The sequence below is a fragment of the Tachyglossus aculeatus genome, chromosome 2, assembly GCF_015852505.1.
Source record: "Tachyglossus aculeatus isolate mTacAcu1 chromosome 2, mTacAcu1.pri, whole genome shotgun sequence".
In the NCBI taxonomy this organism is placed as follows: domain Eukaryota; kingdom Metazoa; phylum Chordata; class Mammalia; order Monotremata; family Tachyglossidae; genus Tachyglossus; species Tachyglossus aculeatus.
In genome coordinates, this window is record NC_052067.1 from 140,632,482 (window position 1) to 140,649,494 (window position 17,013).

The 17,013-nt window shown below is 45.4% G+C and overlaps 1 protein-coding gene across 1 annotated transcript in view; it reads left to right on the top strand.

Moving 5' to 3' along the window:
• MRPS35 (mitochondrial ribosomal protein S35) overlaps positions 1 to 17,013 on the top strand; it is a 67,515-nt gene that overhangs the window by 1,687 nt on the left and 48,815 nt on the right. The window contains exon 2 of the mRNA XM_038765183.1: positions 13,141 to 13,381. Coding sequence (XP_038621111.1) covers positions 13,141 to 13,381 — 241 coding nt within the window. The remainder of the gene's footprint in view (positions 1 to 13,140; positions 13,382 to 17,013) is intronic.

Sequence of the window (17,013 nt, forward strand, 5' to 3'; positions counted from 1 at the left end):
CTATGTGCAAAGCACTGTTCTAAGCGCTGGGGGAGATGCAAGGTGATGAGGTTGTCCCACAGGGGGCTCACAGTCTTCATCCCCATTTTACAGATGAGGTCACTGAGGCCCAGAGAAGTGAAGTGACTTGCCCATAGTCACACAGCTGACAATTGGCAGAGCTGGGATTTGAACCCATGACCTCTGACTCCAAAGCCCGGGCTCTTTCCACTGAGCTTCTCTGCTTCTCAAATACACCCACTCCCCTGATTAAAAAAAAAGTCTTAACCAGGGTGATAGTTTGGTTAAAATTTTTTTTTTGTTACCTAAGCATTCATTCATTCATTCATTCAATCATTCGTATTTATTGAGCACTTACTGTGTGCAGAGCACTGTACTAAGCGCTTGGGAAGTACAAGTCGGCAACATATAGAGACGGTCCCGACCCACCAACGGGTTCACAGTCTAGAAGGGGGAGACAGACGACAAAGCAAAACATGTAGACGGGTGTCAAAATCGTCAGAACAAATAGAATTAAAGCGAGATGCACGTCATTAACAGAATTTAAAAAATGGTAAATATGTACTAAACGTTTTCCAATGGCTGTTAACCCTGTCCAAATATTTCCTAACGTAGTGTTGTGATGACCCAGCCAAGAGGAAAAGGTCTCAGTTGTATTTTCCACACAGTCTTATAGGTGTCTCTTAAAGATCTGATGCAGAAAGAAATATTTGATCCCACCAGATGGGCTCCCTGATGGGGATCTTAAAATCTGTGGAGGGGGAGACAGACAGTAACACAAATTACAGGTAGGGGAAACAGGAGAGTTTAAGGATCGATCCATCAATCAATCGTATTTATCGAGCGTTTACTGTGTGCAGAGCACTGTACTAAGCGCTTGGAAAATTCAATTCGGCAACATATAGAGACGGTCCCTACCCAACAACGGGCCCACATTCAAGAAGTGGGAAGCACTTACTATGGGCCAGGCACTGGACTAAGTGCTTTGGTAGGTAGACGATCGGCGGATTGGACACAGTCCCTGTCCCACATTGGGCTCATAAATAAATAAATAATAATGTTGGCATTTGTTAAGCGCTTACTATGTGCAAAGCACTGTTCTAAGCGCTGAGCACTGTTCTAAGCGCTCATAGTCTTAATCCCCATTTTACCTGAGAACCAGAGAAGTGAAGTGACTCGACCAAAGTCACACAGCAGACAAGTGGCCGAATGGGGATTAGAACCCACTAGGCCACACGGCTTCCCCATGATATGATATGATATATGGGGATGAAGACTGTGAGCCCCCCGTGGGACAACCTGATCACCTTGTATCCCCCAGCGCTTAGAACAGTGCTTTGCACATAGTAAGCGCATAACAAATACCATCATTATTATCATTATTATTATCTCACATCTCCCTTTGCTCCTTCCTTTAGACCGTAAGCTCCTTGGGCAGGGAATATGTCTACCAGCTCTGTTCTATTGTGCTTAATACAGTGCTCTGCACACAGAAAACACAATAAATAATGATTCCACATTCATCTACCTACTTTTTCATTCTCCCACCCGCATCTTCTCTTTCATTCATTCGTATTTATTGAGCGCTTACTGTGTGCAGAGCACTGGACTAAGCGCTTGGGAAAGCACAATACAATAATCGTATTACAGACTACTGTATCCACCTCTTCATGATCTCCCTCCGTACAGCCTTTCCCAATGCTTCGGTCTACACATTCACAGCTGCACAAATTCATTCATTCATTCATTCCATCGTATTTATTGAGCGCTTACTGTGTGCAGAGCACTGTACTAAGCGCTTGGGAAAGCACAATACCATAATCATATTACAGATTACTGTATCCACCTCTTCATGATCTCCCTCCGTACAGCCTTTCCCAACACTTCAGTCTATACGTTCGCAGCAGCACAATTTATTCATTCATTCAATCATATTTATTGAGCACTTACTGTGTGCAGAGCACTGTACTAAGCGCTTGGGAAGTACAAATGTCACTGGTCCGTATTCTCTTCTACTCAACTCACACCAACGACTAATCAATCAATCCATCGTATTTATTGAGCGCTTACTGTGTGCAGAGCACTGTACTAAGTGCTTGGGAAGTACAAATGTCACTGGTCCATATCTCTCCTCTACTCAACTCACACCAGTGACTAATAATAATAATAATAATCAATCAATCAATCGTATTTATTGAGTGCTTACTGTGTGCAGAGCACTGTACTAAGCGCTTGGGAAGTACAAGTTGGCAACATCTAGAGACAGTCCCTACCCAACAGTGGGCTCACGGTCTAAAAGGGGGAGACAGAGAACAAAACCAAACATACTAACAAAATAAAATAAATAGAATAGATATGTACAGGTAAAATGAATAGAGTAATAAATAAAATAGTGGTGTTGGTCAATTAATATGTAAACTTGTGAGCAGGGAATGGCATTTATTAAGCGCTTACTATGTGCAAAGCACTGTTCTAAGCGCTGGGCTACCCATCACTCTCCATGGCTAGCTGATATGGCTGATGGTTGGCTTCAAGGCTCTCAAACCATCCATCAATCAATCACATAATAATAATAATAATAATGTAGGTTTGTTAAGCGCTTACTATGTACCAAGCACCGCTCTAAGTGCTGTGGGGGGAGAAAACAAGGTAATCTCCCAATTTGAGTCCTCCACTCCTAGGTGGAATAATAATAATAATAATAATAATAATAATAATTATGGTAATTAAGTGCTTACTATGTGCCAAGCATGAACTCAAGGGAAGAAGGGAACGCAACATTCCCCATTCATTCAGTCATTCATTCAATCGGATTTATTGAGCGCTTTCTGTGTGCAGAGCACTGTACTAAGCGCTTGGGAAGTAAAAGTCGGCAACAGAGACAATCCCTACCCAACAATGGGCTCACAGTCTTGGCTCAGTGGAAAGGGCTCGGGTTTGGGAGTCAGAGGTCATGGGTTCAAATCCCGGCTCTGCCGATTGTCAGCTGGGTGACTTTGGGCAAGTCACTTCACTTCTCTGGGCCTCAGTTCCCTCATCTGTCAAATGGGGATGAAGAGTGTGAGCCCCCCGTGGGACAACCTGCTCGCCTTGTATCCTCCCCAGCGCTTAGAACAGTGCTTTGCACATAGTAAGCGCTTAATAAATGCCATCATTATTATTAGAGAAGCAGCGTGGCTCAGTGGAGAGAGCCCGGGCTTTGGAGTCAGAGGTCATGGGTTCAAATCCCAGCTCTGCTAATTGTCAGCTTTGGGCAAGTCACTTCACATCTCTGGGCCTCAGTTCCCTCATCTTTAAAATGGGGATTAAGAGTGTGAGCCCCCCGTGGGACAACCTGCTCGCCTCGTATCCTCCCCAGCGCTTAGAACAGTGCTTTGCACATAGTAAGCGCTTAATCATCATCATCATCATCAATCGTATTTATTGAGTGCTTACTATGTGCAGAGCACTGTACTAAGCGCTTGGGAAGTACAAATTAATACAAATTAATAAATGCCATCGTTATTATTATTATTAAGGGGTAGATACAAGCCAGTCAGGCTGGACACAATCTACATCCCACATGGGGCTCACAGTCAATCCCCGTCTTACGGAGGAGGTAACGGGTACGGAGAAGTGAAATGACTGGCCCAAGGTCACCCAGCAGGCAAGCGGTGGATGCTGAATTAGAACCCATGACCCTCTGGCGCCCAGGCCTCTGCTCTATCCACCAGGCCACACTGCTTCTCCCGCCTTTTGGACCAATCCTTCTCTAATTAATTCACCGCACCCTGGTTGCATATTTTTTACTCTATTTATTTTATTTGTACATATCTATTCTATTTATTTTATCTTGTTAGTATGTTTGGTTTTGTTCTCTGTCTCCCCCTTTTCGACTGTGAGCCCACTGTTGGGTAGGGGCTGTCTCTATATGTTGCCAATTTGTACTTCCCAAGCGCTTAGTACAGTGCTCTGCGCATAGTAAGCGCTCAATAAATACGATTGATGATGATGATGATGATGCATCACCCCAACTGGACCCTGAGGGCTTGGGTTTCATCCTCATTCATTCAATCGTATTTATTGAGCGCTTACTGCGTGCAGACCACTGTACTAAGCGCTTGGGAAGGACAAGTCGGCAACAGATAGAGACGGTCCCTACCCAACAGTGGGCTTACAGTCTAAAAGGGGGAGACAGACAACAAAACAAAACACGGCGTGGCTCAGTGGAAGGAGCCCGGGCTTTGGAGTCAGTGGTCGTGGGTTCAAATCCCGGCTCTGCCAATTGTCAGCTGTGTGACCTTGGGCAAGTCACTTCACTTCTCTGGGCCTCAGTTACCTCATCTGTAAAATGGGGGTTGACTGTGAGCCCCACGTGGGACAACCTGATCACCTTGTATTCCCCCAGCACTTAGAACAGTGCTTTGCACATAGTAAGTGCTTAATAAATGCCATTATTATTATTATTATTATTAAAACCATCGGAACAAATAAAATTATAGCTATATGCACATCATAAAATAGAGTAATAAATGCCTACAAATAGACAAAAATACTGTGGGGAGGGGAAGGCGGGGGGATAATGAGAGGCAGCGTGGCTCAGTAGAAAGAGCCCGGGCTTGGGAGTCAGAGGTTGTGGGTTCTAATCCCGGCTCCGCCACTTGTCAGCTGTGTGACTTTGAGCAAGTCACTTCACTTCTCTGTGCCTCAGTGACCTCATCTGGAAAATGGGTATGATGATGGGTATTTGTTAAGCGCTTACTATGTGCGAAGCGATGTTCTAAGCCACGTGTCTGCTGTGTGACTTCAGGCACATCACTTCACTTCTCTGTGCCTCAGCGACCTCATCTGGAAAATGGGGATGATGATGGGTATTTGTTAAGCGCTTACTATGTGCGAAGCGCTGTTCTAAGGCACGTGTCTGCTGTGCGACTTCAGGCACGTCACTTCACTTCTCTGTGCCTCAGTGACCTCATCTGGAAAATGGGGATGATGGTGGTATTCGTTAAGCGCTTACTATGTGTGAAGCACTGTTCCAAGCCATGTGTCTGCTGTGTGACTTCAGGCACGTCACTTCACTTCTCTGTGCCTCAGTGACCTCATCTGGAAAATGGGGATGATGATGGGTATTTGTTAAGCGCTTACTATGTGTGAAGCACTGTTCTAAGGCACGTCACTTCACTTCTCTGTGCCTCAGTGACCTCATCTGGAAAATGGGGATGATGATGGTATTTGTTAAGCGCTTACTATGTGTGAAGCACTGTTCCAAGCCATGTGTCTGCTGTGTGACTTCAGGCACGTCACTTCACTTCTCTGTGCCTCAGTGACCTCATCTGGAAAATGGGGATGATGACGGCATTTGTTAAGCGCTTACTATGTGTGAAGCACTGTTCTAAGCCACGTGTCTGCTGTGTGACTTCAGGCACGTCACTTCACTTCTCTGTGCCTCAGTGACCTCATCTGGAAAATGGGGATGATGGTGGGTATTTGTTAAGCGCTTACTATGTGCGAAGCGCTGTTCTAAGCCACGTGTCTGCTGTGTGACTTCAGGCACATCACTTCACTTCTCTGTGCCTCAGCGACCTCATCTGGAAAATGGGGGTGATGGTGGGTATTTGTTAAGCGCTTACTATGTGTGCAGCACTGTTCTAAGGCACGTGTCTGCTGTGTGACTTCAGGCACGTCACTTCACTTCTCTGTGCCTCAGTGACCTCATCTGGAAAATGGGGATGATGGTGGGTATTTGTTAAGCGCTTACTATGTGCGAAGCGCTGTTCTAAGCCACGTGTCTGCTGTGTGACTTCAGGCACATCACTTCACTTCTCTGTGCCTCAGCGACCTCATCTGGAAAATGGGGGTGATGGTGGGTATTTGTTAAGCGCTTACTATGTGTGCAGCACTGTTCTAAGGCACGTGTCTGCTGTGTGACTTCAGGCACGTCACTTCACTTCTCTGTGCCTCAGCGACCTCATCTGGAAAATGGGGATGATGATGGGTATTCGTTAAGCGCTTACTATGTGTGAAGCACTGTTCCAAGCCATGTGTCTGCTGTGTGACTTCAGGCACGTCACTTCACTTCTCTGTGCCTCAGTGACCTCATCTGGAAAATGGGGATGATGATGGGTATTTGTTAAGCGCTTACTATGTGTGAAGCACTGTTCTAAGGCACGTCACTTCACTTCTCTGTGCCTCAGTGACCTCATCTGGAAAATGGGGATGATGATGGTATTTGTTAAGCGCTTACTATGTGTGAAGCACTGTTCCAAGCCATGTGTCTGCTGTGTGACTTCAGGCACGTCACTTCACTTCTCTGTGCCTCAGTGACCTCATCTGGAAAATGGGGATGATGATGGGTATTTGTTAAGCGCTTACTATGTGTGAAGCACTGTTCTAAGGCACGTCACTTCACTTCTCTGTGCCTCAGCGACCTCATCTGGAAAATGGGGATGATGGTGGTATTTGTTAAGCGCTTACTATGTGCGAAGCACTGTTCTAAGCCACGTGTCCGCTGTGTGACTTCAGGCACGTCACTTCACTTCTCTGTGCCTCAGCGACCTCATCTGGAAAATGGGGATGATGGCGGTATTTGTTAAGCGCTTACTATGTGCGAAGCACTGTTCTAAGGCACGTGTCTGCTGTGTGACTTCAGGCACGTCACTTCACTTCTCTGTGCCTCAGTGACCTCATCTGGAAAATGGGGATGATGATGGGTATTTGTTAAGTGCGTACTATGTGTAAAGCACTGTTCTAAGCACTGGGGGGGGGGGGGGGAACGAAGTGATCAGGTTGTCCCCCGGGGGGCTCACAGTCTTCATCCCCATTTGACAGGTGAGGGAACTGAGGCCCAGAGAAGTGAAATGAGTTGCTCAAAGTCACACAGCTGACAATTGGCGGAGTCGGGATTTGAACCCATGACCTCTGACTCCAAAGCCCGGGCTCTTTCCACTGAGCCATGCTGCTTCTCTTCAAGGCCCTACTGAGAGCTCACCTCCTCCAGGAGGCCTTCCCAGACTGAGCCCCTTCCTTCCTCTCCCCCTCGCCCCTCTCTCCATCCCCCCATCTTACCTCCTTCCCTTCCCCACAGCACCTGTATATATGGATATATGGTTGTACGTATTTATTACTCTATTTATTTTACTCGTACATATCTATTCTATTTATTTTATTTTGTTAATATGTTTTGTTTTGTTCTCTGTCTCCCCCTTCTAGACTGTGAGCCCACTGTTGTGTAGGGACCGTCTCTATATGTTGCCAACTTGTACTTCCCAAGCGCTTAGTCCAGTGCTCTGCACACAGTAAGCGCTCAATAAATACGATTGATTGATTGATTGATTGATTCCCTAGGGCCCCTCCCATCTCAAGGCCCCACCCCTTTAGATCTCGCCCACTTTATGTCCGCCCCTTCAGACAAGCAGCGTGGCTCAGCGGAGAGAGCCCGGGCTTTGGAGTCAGAGGTCATGGGTTCAAATCCCGACTCTGCCAATTGTCAGCTGTGTGACTCTGGGCAAGTCACTTCACTTCTCTGGGCCTCAGTTCCCTCATCTGGAAAATGGGGAATCATTCATTCATTCATTCAATCGTATTTATTGAGCGCTTACTATGAGCAGAGCACTGTACTAAGCGCTTGGGAAGTACAAGTCGGCAACATAGAGAGACGGGCCCTACCCAACAACGGGCTCAGGACCGTGAGCCCCATGTGGGACAACCTGATCACCTTGTATCCTCCCCAGCGCTTAGAACAGTGCTTGGCACATAGTAAGCGCTTAACAAATGCCATCATTATTATTATGAGAGAATGTATTCGCCTACTGTTTTGTACTCTTCCAAGCACTTAGTAATAATAATAATAATGATAATAATAAGCCCGCTGAGCCCGCTGTTGGGTAGGGACCGTCTCTATATGTTGCCAACTTGGACTTCCCAAGCGCTTAGTACAGTGCTCTGCAGACAGTAAGCGCTCAATAAATACGACTGAATGAATGAATGCTCTACATTTATTTATTTGTACATATTTATTCTATTTATTGTATTTTGTTAATATGTTTGGTTTTGTTGTCTGTCTCCCCCTTCTAGACTGTGAGCCCGCTGTTGGGTAGGGACCGTCTCTAGATGTTGCCAACTTGGACTTCCCAAGCGCTTAGTACAGTGCTCTGCACACAGTAAGCGCTCAATAAATACGATTAAATGAATGAATGCCCTGCACACAGTGAACGCTCCATAAATACGACTCGACTGAATGAATGAATGCCCTGCACACAGTGAACGCTCAATAAATACGACTGAATGAATGAATGCCCTGCACACCACAGTGAACGCTCAATAAATACGATTGAATGAATGAATGCCCTGCACACAGTGAACGCTCAATAAATACTGGAAAGAGCCCCGGCTTGGGAGTCAGAGGTCACAGGTTCAAATCCGAGCTCCACCTCTTGTCAGCTGTGTGACTTTGGGCAAGTCACTTCACTTCTCTGGGCCTCAGTTACCTCATCTGTAAAATGGGGATTAATATATTGAGCCCCACATGGGACAACCTGATCACCTTGTACCCGCCCCAGAGTTTAGAACAGTGCTTTGCACATAGTAAGTGCTTAACAAATACCAAAATTATACTTTTAGACTGTGAGCCCACTGTTGGGTAGGGATTGTCTCTATATGTTGCCAACTTGTACTTCCCAAGCGCTTAGTACAGTGCTCTGCACACAGTAAGCGCTCAATAAATACGATTGATTGATTGATTGAATGAATGAATGCCCTTCACACAGTGAACGCTCAATAAATACGATTGAATGAATGAATGCCTTGCACACAGTGAACGCTCAGTAAATACGACTGAACGAATGAATGCCCTGCACACAGTGAATGCTCAATAAATACGACTGAATCAATCAATCAATCAATCGTATTTACTGAGCGCTTACTGTGTGCAGAGCAGTGTACTAAGCGCTTGGGAAGTACAAGTTGGCAACGTATAGAGACGGTCCCTACCCAACAGTGGGCTCACAGTCGAGACGGGGGAGACAGAGAACAAAACAAAACAGATTAACAAAATAAAATAGACTAGATATGTACAAGTAAAATAAATAATAAAATGCTCTGCACACAGTGAGCGCTCCATAAATACGATTGAATGAATGAATGCTCTGCACACAGTGAGTGCTCAATAAATACGACTGAATGAATGAATGAATGCTCTGCACACAGTGAGCGCTCCATAAATACGACTGAACGAATGAATGCCCTGCACACAGTGAGCGCTCAATAAATACATCTATATGTTGCCAACTTGTACTTCCCAAGCGCTAAGTACAGTGCTGTGCACACGGTAAGCGCTCAATAAATACGATTGATGATGATGATGAATGAATGAATGCTCTGCACACAGTGAGCATTCCATAAATACGACTGAATGAATGAATGCTCTGCACACAGTGAACGCTCAATAAATACCATTGAATGAGTGAATGCTCTGCACACAGTGAGCGCTCAATAAATACGACTGAACGAATGAATGCTCTGCACACAGTGAATGCTCAATAAATACGATTGAATGAATGAGTGCCTTGCACACAGTGAGCGCTCAATAAATACGACTGAATGAATGAATGCTCTGCACATAGTGAACACTCAGTAAATACGACTGAACGAATGAATGCTCTGCACACACAGCGCTCCATAAATACGACTGAATGAATGAATGCCCTGCACACAGTGAGTGCTCAATAAGTACGACAATGAATGAATGCTCTGCACACAGTGAGCGCTCCATAAATACGACTGAATGAATGAATGCTCTGCACGCAGTGAACGCTCAGTAAATACGACTGAACGAATGAATGCCCTGCACACAGTGAACGCTCAATAAAAATGAATGAATGAATGCCCTGCACACAGTGAGCGCTCCATAAATACGACTGAATGAATGAATGCTCCGCACACAGTGAGCGCTCCATAAATACGACTGAATGAATGAATGCTCTGCATGCAGTGAACGCTCAGTAAATATGACTGAACGAATGAATGCCCTGCACACAGTGAACGCTCAATAAATATGAATGAATGAATGCCCTGCACACAGTGAACGCTCACTAAATGCGATTGCATGAATGAATGAATGCTCTGCACACAGTGAGCGCTCCGTAAATACGATTGAATGAAGGAATGCTCTGCACACAGTGAACGCTCAATAAATACGACTGAACGAATGAATGCTCTGAACGCAGTGAACGGTCCATAAATACGACTGAATGAATGAATGCTCTGCATACAGTGAGCGCTCCATAAATACGACTGAATGAATGAATGCTCTGCACACAGTGAACGCGCCATAAATACGACTGAATGAATGAATGCTCTGCACACAGTGAACGCTCAGTAAATACGACAATGAAAGAATGCTCTGCACACAGTGAGCGCTCCATAAATACGACTGAATGAATGAATGCTCTGCCCAGTGAACGCTCCAGAAATACGACTGAATGAATGAATGCTCTGCCCAGTGAACACTCCATAAATACGACTGACTGAATGAATGCTCTGCACACAGTGAACGCTCAATAAATACGACTGAATGAATGAATAGTCAATAAATTCTACTGAATGAATGAATGCTCTGCACACAGTGAGCGCTCCATAAATACGACTGAATGAATGAATGCCCTGCACACAGTGAGCGCTCCATAAATACGACTGAATGAATGAATGAATGCTCTGCACACAGTGAGCGCTCCATAAATACGACTGAATGAATGAATGCTCTGCACACAGTGAGCGCTCCATAAATACGACTGAATGAGTGAATGAATGCCCTGCACACAGTGAATGCTCAGTAAATACGACTGAATGAATGAATGCCCTGCACACAGTGAACGCTCAATAAATATGAATGAATGAATGCCCTGCACACAGTGAACGCTCAGTAAATACGACTGAACGAATGAATGCTCTGCACACGGTGAGTGCTCCATAAATACGACTGAATGAATGAATGCTCTGCACACATTGAACGCTCAATAAATACGGCTGAATGAATGAATACTCAATAAATTCTACTGAATGAATGAATGCTCTGCACACAGTGAGCGCTCCATAAATACGACTGAATGAATGAATGCCCTGCACACAGTGAACGCTCAATAAATACGGCTGAATGAATGAATACTCAATAAATTCTACTGAATGAATGAATGCTCTGCACACAGTGAGCGCTCCATAAATACGACTGAATGAATGAATGAATGCCCTGCACACAGTGAATGCTCAATAAAGATGAATGAGTGAATGCCCTGCACACAGTGAACGCTCAATAAATACGACTGAATGAATGAATGCTCTGAACACAGTGAATGCTCAATGAATTCGACTGAATGAATGAATGCTCTGAACAGTGAATGCTCAATAAATTCGACTGAACGAATGAATGCTCCGCACACAGTGAGCGCTCAATAAATACGACTGAATGAATGAATGCCCTGCACACAGTGAACTCTCCATAAATACGACTGAACGAATGAATGCTCAGCACAAAGTGAACGCTCAATAAATACGACTGAATGAATGAATGTTCCGCACACAGTGAACGCTCAATAAATACCATTGAATGCTCTGCACACAGTGAGCGCTCAATAAATACGACTGAACGAATGAATGCTCTGCACACACTGAGTGCTCAATAAATAGGACTGAACGAATGAATGCCCTGCATGCAGTGAGCGCTCAATAAATACGACTGAACGAATGAATGAACCTAGGCATAGGCCAAAACCTATGTGGAGGAGGTGGATTGGTAGCCACCGCACATGGTAAGCGCTTAATAAATGCCATCATTATCATTTTCATCATCATTGAGAAGCAGCGTGGCTCAGTGGAAAGAGCCCAGGCTTTGGAGTCAGAGGTCGTGGGTTCAAATCCCGACTCCGCCAATTGTCAGCTGGGTGACGTTGGGCGAGTCACTTCACTTCTCTGGGCCTCAGTTTCCTCATCTGTAAAATGGGGATGAAGACTGGGAGCCCCCCGTGGGGCAACCTGATCACCTTGTAACCTCCCCAGCGCTTAGAACAGTGCTTGGCACAGAGTAAGCTCTTAACAAATGCCATTATTATTATAAGTCATTTAACTTCTCTGGGCCTCAGTTCCCTCATCTGTAAAATGGGGATGAAGACTGGGAGCCCCCCGTGGGGCAACCTGATCACCTTGTAACCTCCCCAGCGCTTAGAACAGTGCTTGGCACAGAGTAAGCTCTTAACAAATGCCATCATTATTATAAGTCATTTAACTTCTCTGAGCCTCAGTTCCCTCATCTGTAAAATGGGGATGAAGACTGGGAGCCCCCCGTGGGGCAACCTGATCACCTTGTAACCTCCCCAGCGCTTAGAACAGTGCTTGGCACAGAGTAAGCTCTTAACAAATGCCATCATTATTATAAGTCATTTAACTTCTCTGAGCCTCAGTTCCCTCATCTGTAAAATGGGGATGAAGACGTGGGACAATCATGATCACTTTGTAACCTCCCCGGCGCTTAAAACGGTGCTTTGCACATAGTAAGCGCTTAATAAATACCATTATTGTTATTATTATCCTTATGATTATCATTACTAAGCACTTGAAAGAGTAGAGTTGGCGAATACAGTAAGCGCTTAATAAATGCCATCATTATTATGATTATTTTTCTTCTTCTCCCTTCAAGGCCCTGCTGAGAGCTCACCTCCTCCAGGAGGCCTTCCCAGACTGAGCCCCTTCTTTCCTCTCCCCCTCGTCCCCCTCTCCATCCCCCCGTCTTACCTCCTTCCCTTCCCCACAGCACCTGTATATATGGATATATGGTTGTACATATTTATTACTCTTTATTTATTTATTTATTTATTTTACTTGTACATTTCTATCCCACTTATTTTATTTTGTTGGTATGTTTGGTTCTGTTCTCTGTCTCCCCCTTTTAGACTGTGAGCCCACTGTCGGGTAGGGACTGTCTCTATGTGATGCCAATTTGTACTTCCCAAGCGCTTAGTACAGTGCTCTGCACATAGTAAGCGCTCAATAAATACGATTGATTGATTGATTGATTGATTCTTCTCCCAAAGCCCCGCCCCTTTTAGGCCCCGCCCCTTCAAGGCCCCGCCCCTCCCTGCCGCTTCGCGGTGCGGCCTGGTTTGTCCCTCGCAGGCCTCCGTAGCCGGCGGCGGCCGAGGAGGGGGAGTAGGAGGAGCATCTCTCGGCGGCCCGTCCCGGCGTCCCCCGCGGCCCGTCCCGGCATCCTCCGCGCCCCGTCCCGGCATCCCCCGCGCCCGGCCCGGCGTAGCAGCAGCAATGGCGGCCGCGCGGATCGCGTTATGCCAGCCGTTGGCAGTGCGCGCCCCGCTGCGCCTCAGCGCCCCCCGGGCCTCCTACAGCGCCATGGCCCACGGTCAGTGCACGAAACCACCCATCCTCCTCCTCCTCCTCAGCGGCCTCACACTCTCAGTCATTCATTCAGTCGTATTTATTGAGCGCTTCCTTTGGGGAAGGACAAGTTGTTCATTCATTCATTCATTCATTCAGTCGTGTTTATTGAGCGCTTACTGTGTGTGCAGAGCACTGGACTAAGCGCTTGGGAAGGACAAGTTGTTCATTCATTCATTCAATCGTATTGAGCGCCTACTGTGTGCAGAGCACTGGACTAAGCGCTTAGGAAGTGCAAGTTGTTCATTCATTCATTCAGTCGTATTTATTGAGCGCTTACTGTGTGTGCAGAGCACTGTACTAAGCGCTTGGGAAGGACAAGTTCATTCACTCAGTCGTATTTATTGAGCGCTTACAGTGTGCAGAGCACTGGACTAAGCGCTTGGCAAGGACAAGTTGTTCATTCATTCATTCATTCATTCAATCGTGTTTATTGAGCGCTTACTGTGTGCAGAACACTGGACTAAGCGCTTGGGAAGGACAAGTTGTTCATTCATTCATTCATTCATTCGTACTTACTGAGCGCTTACTGTGGGCAGAGCACTGAACTAAGCGCTTGGGAAGGACAAGTTGTTCATTCATTCATTCAATCGTGTTTATTGAGCTCTTACTGTGGGCAGAGCACTGGGCTAAGCGCTTGGGAAGTGCAAGTTGTTCATTCATTCATTCAATCGTATTGAGCACTTACGTGTGCAGAGCACTGGACTAAGCGCTTGGGAAGTACAAGTTGTTCATTCATTTATTCGTATTTTTTGAGCGCTTACTGTGGGCAGAGCACTGGACTAAGCGCTTGGGAAATACAAGTTCATTCATTCAATCGTATTTATTAAGCGCTTACAGTGTGCAGAGCACTGGACTAAGCGCTTGGCAAGGACAAGTTGTTCATTCATTCATTCATTCATTTTTATTGAGCGCTTACTGTGTGCAGAGCACTGGACTGAGCGCTTGGGAAGGACAAGTTGTTCATTCATTCATTCAATCGTGTTTATTGAGCGCTTACTGTGGGCAGAGCACTGGACTAAGCGCTTGGGAAGTGCAAGTTCATTCATTCATTCAATCGTATTGAGCACTTACGTGTGCAGAGCACTGGACTAAGCGCTTGGGAAGTACAAGTTGTTCATTCATTCATTCGTATTTTTTGAGCGCTTACTGTGTGCAGAGCACTGGACTAAGAGCTTGGGAAGTACAAGTTCATTCATTCAGTCGTATTTATTGAGCTCTTACTGTGTGCAGAGCACTGAACTAAGCGCTTGGGAAGTACAAATTGTTCATTCATTCATTCACTCATTCAATCGTGTTTATTGAGCGCTTACTGTGGGCAGAGCACTGGGCTAAGCCCTTGGGAAGGACAAGTTGTTCATTCGTTCATTCAATCGTACTTACTGAGCGCTTACTGTGGGCAGAGCACTGTACTAAGCGCTTGGGAAATACAAGTTCATTCATTCAATCGTATTTATTGAGCGCTTATAGTGTGCAGAGCACTGGACTAAGCGCTTGGGAAGTACAAGTTTATTCATTCAGTCGTATTTATTGAGCTCTTACTGTGTGCAGAACACTGGACTAAGCGCTTAGGAAGTGCAAGTTGTTCATTCATTCATTCAATCGTATTTATTGAGCGCTTAGTGTGTGCAGAGCATTGGACTAAGCGCTTGGGAAGTACAAGTTCATTCAATCGTGTTTATTGAGTGCTTACTGTGTGCAGAGCACTGGACTAAGCGCTTGGGAAGGACAAGTTGTTCATTCATTCAATCGTATGTATTGAGCGCTTACTGTGTGCAGAGCACTGGACTAAGCGCTTGGGAAGTACAAGTTGTTCATTCATTCAGTCGTATTTATTGAGCTCTTACTGTGTACAGAGCACTGAACTGAGTACTTGGGAAGTACAAATTGTTCATTCATTCATTCAATCGTATTGAGCGCTTCCTGTGTGCAGAGCACTGTACTAAGCGCTTGGGAAGTACAAGTTCATTCAATCGTGTTTATTGAGCGCTTACTGTGGGCAGAGCACTGTACTAAGCGCTTGGGAAATACAAGTTCATTCATTCAATCGTATTTATTGAGCGCTTACAGTGTGCAGAGCACTGGACTAAGCGCTTGGCAAGGACAAGTTGCTCATTCATTCATTCATTCATTCATTCAATCGTGTTTATTGAGCGCTTACTGTGTGCAGAACACTGGACTAAGCGCTTGGGAAGGACAAGTTGTTCATTCATTCATTCAATCGTATTAATTGAGCGCTTACTATGTGCAGAGCACTGGACTAAGCGCTTGGGAAGTCCAAGTTCATTCATTCAGTCGTATTTATTGAGCTCTTACTGTGTGCAGAGCACTGGACTAAGCCCTTGGGAAGGACAAGTTCATTCATTCATTCAATCGTATTTATTGAGCAGTTACTGTGTGCAGAGCACTGGACTAAGCGCTTGGGAAGTACAAGTTGTTCATTCATTCAGTCGTATTTATTGAGTGCTTTACGTGTGCAGAGCACTGAACTAAGCGCTTGGGAAGTACAAATTGTTCATTCATTCATTCAATCGTATTGAGCGCTTACTGTGTGCAGAGCACTGTACTAAGCGCTTGGGAAATACAAGTTCATTCATTCAATCGTATTTATTGAGCGCTTACAGTGTGCAGAGCACTGGACTAAGCGCTTGGCAAGGACAAATTGTTCATTCATTCATTCATTCAATCGTGTTTATTGAGCGCTTACTATGTGCAGAGCACTGTACTAAGCGCTTGGGAAGATCCAAAGGGTTGGTGGCGAGACAGATGAGATCTGTCTCACCTGTCTCCATGTTTTGTTTTGTTGTCTGTCTCCCCCTTCTAGACCGTGAGCCCGCTGTTGGGTAGGGACCGTCTCTCTATGTTGCCAACTTGGACTTCCCAAGCGCTTAGTACAGTGCTCTGCGCACAGTAAGCGCTCAATAAATATGATTGAATGAATGAATGCATGAACATGGGTTAGTCGGAGAGGGTTTTTATCTCCACACCCGATCGAAGAGTCAGTCGGTGGCATTGTTGCCCCAAAGCCTTGCACGATTAGTTTTAGACTGTGAGCCCACTGTTGGGTAGGGACTGTCTCTATGTGATGCCAATTTGTACTTCCCTAGCGCTTAGTACAGTGCTCTGCACATAGTAAGCGCTCAATAAATACGAATGATTGATTGATTGATTAGTTTGACTCTACCATCTCAATGCTTAGAACAGTGCTCGGCGCTTATAAACCCGTTGTCTAGACTATTTATATTGATGCCATGATGCCTGTCTACTTGTCAGCTTCTACTTCCCAAGCGCTTAGTACAGTGCTCTGCACACAGTAAGCACTCAATAAATATGGTTGATTGATTGATTTAGCATTTAGTACAGTGCTCTGCACACAGCGAGCGCTCAGTGAATATGATCGACTGAATGAATGCATTATTGTTTTACCTCTGGAGATAAATGATTATTTATCATGGGCTATTACGTGTCAGTGTATAGAGAAATAAGCTTGTTATGGGCAGGGAACCTAGCCGCTAATTCTGTTGGATTATACTCACCCAAGTGCTTAGCACAGGGCTCTGCGCAGAATAAGCGCTCAATAATCGACCGATTGGATGC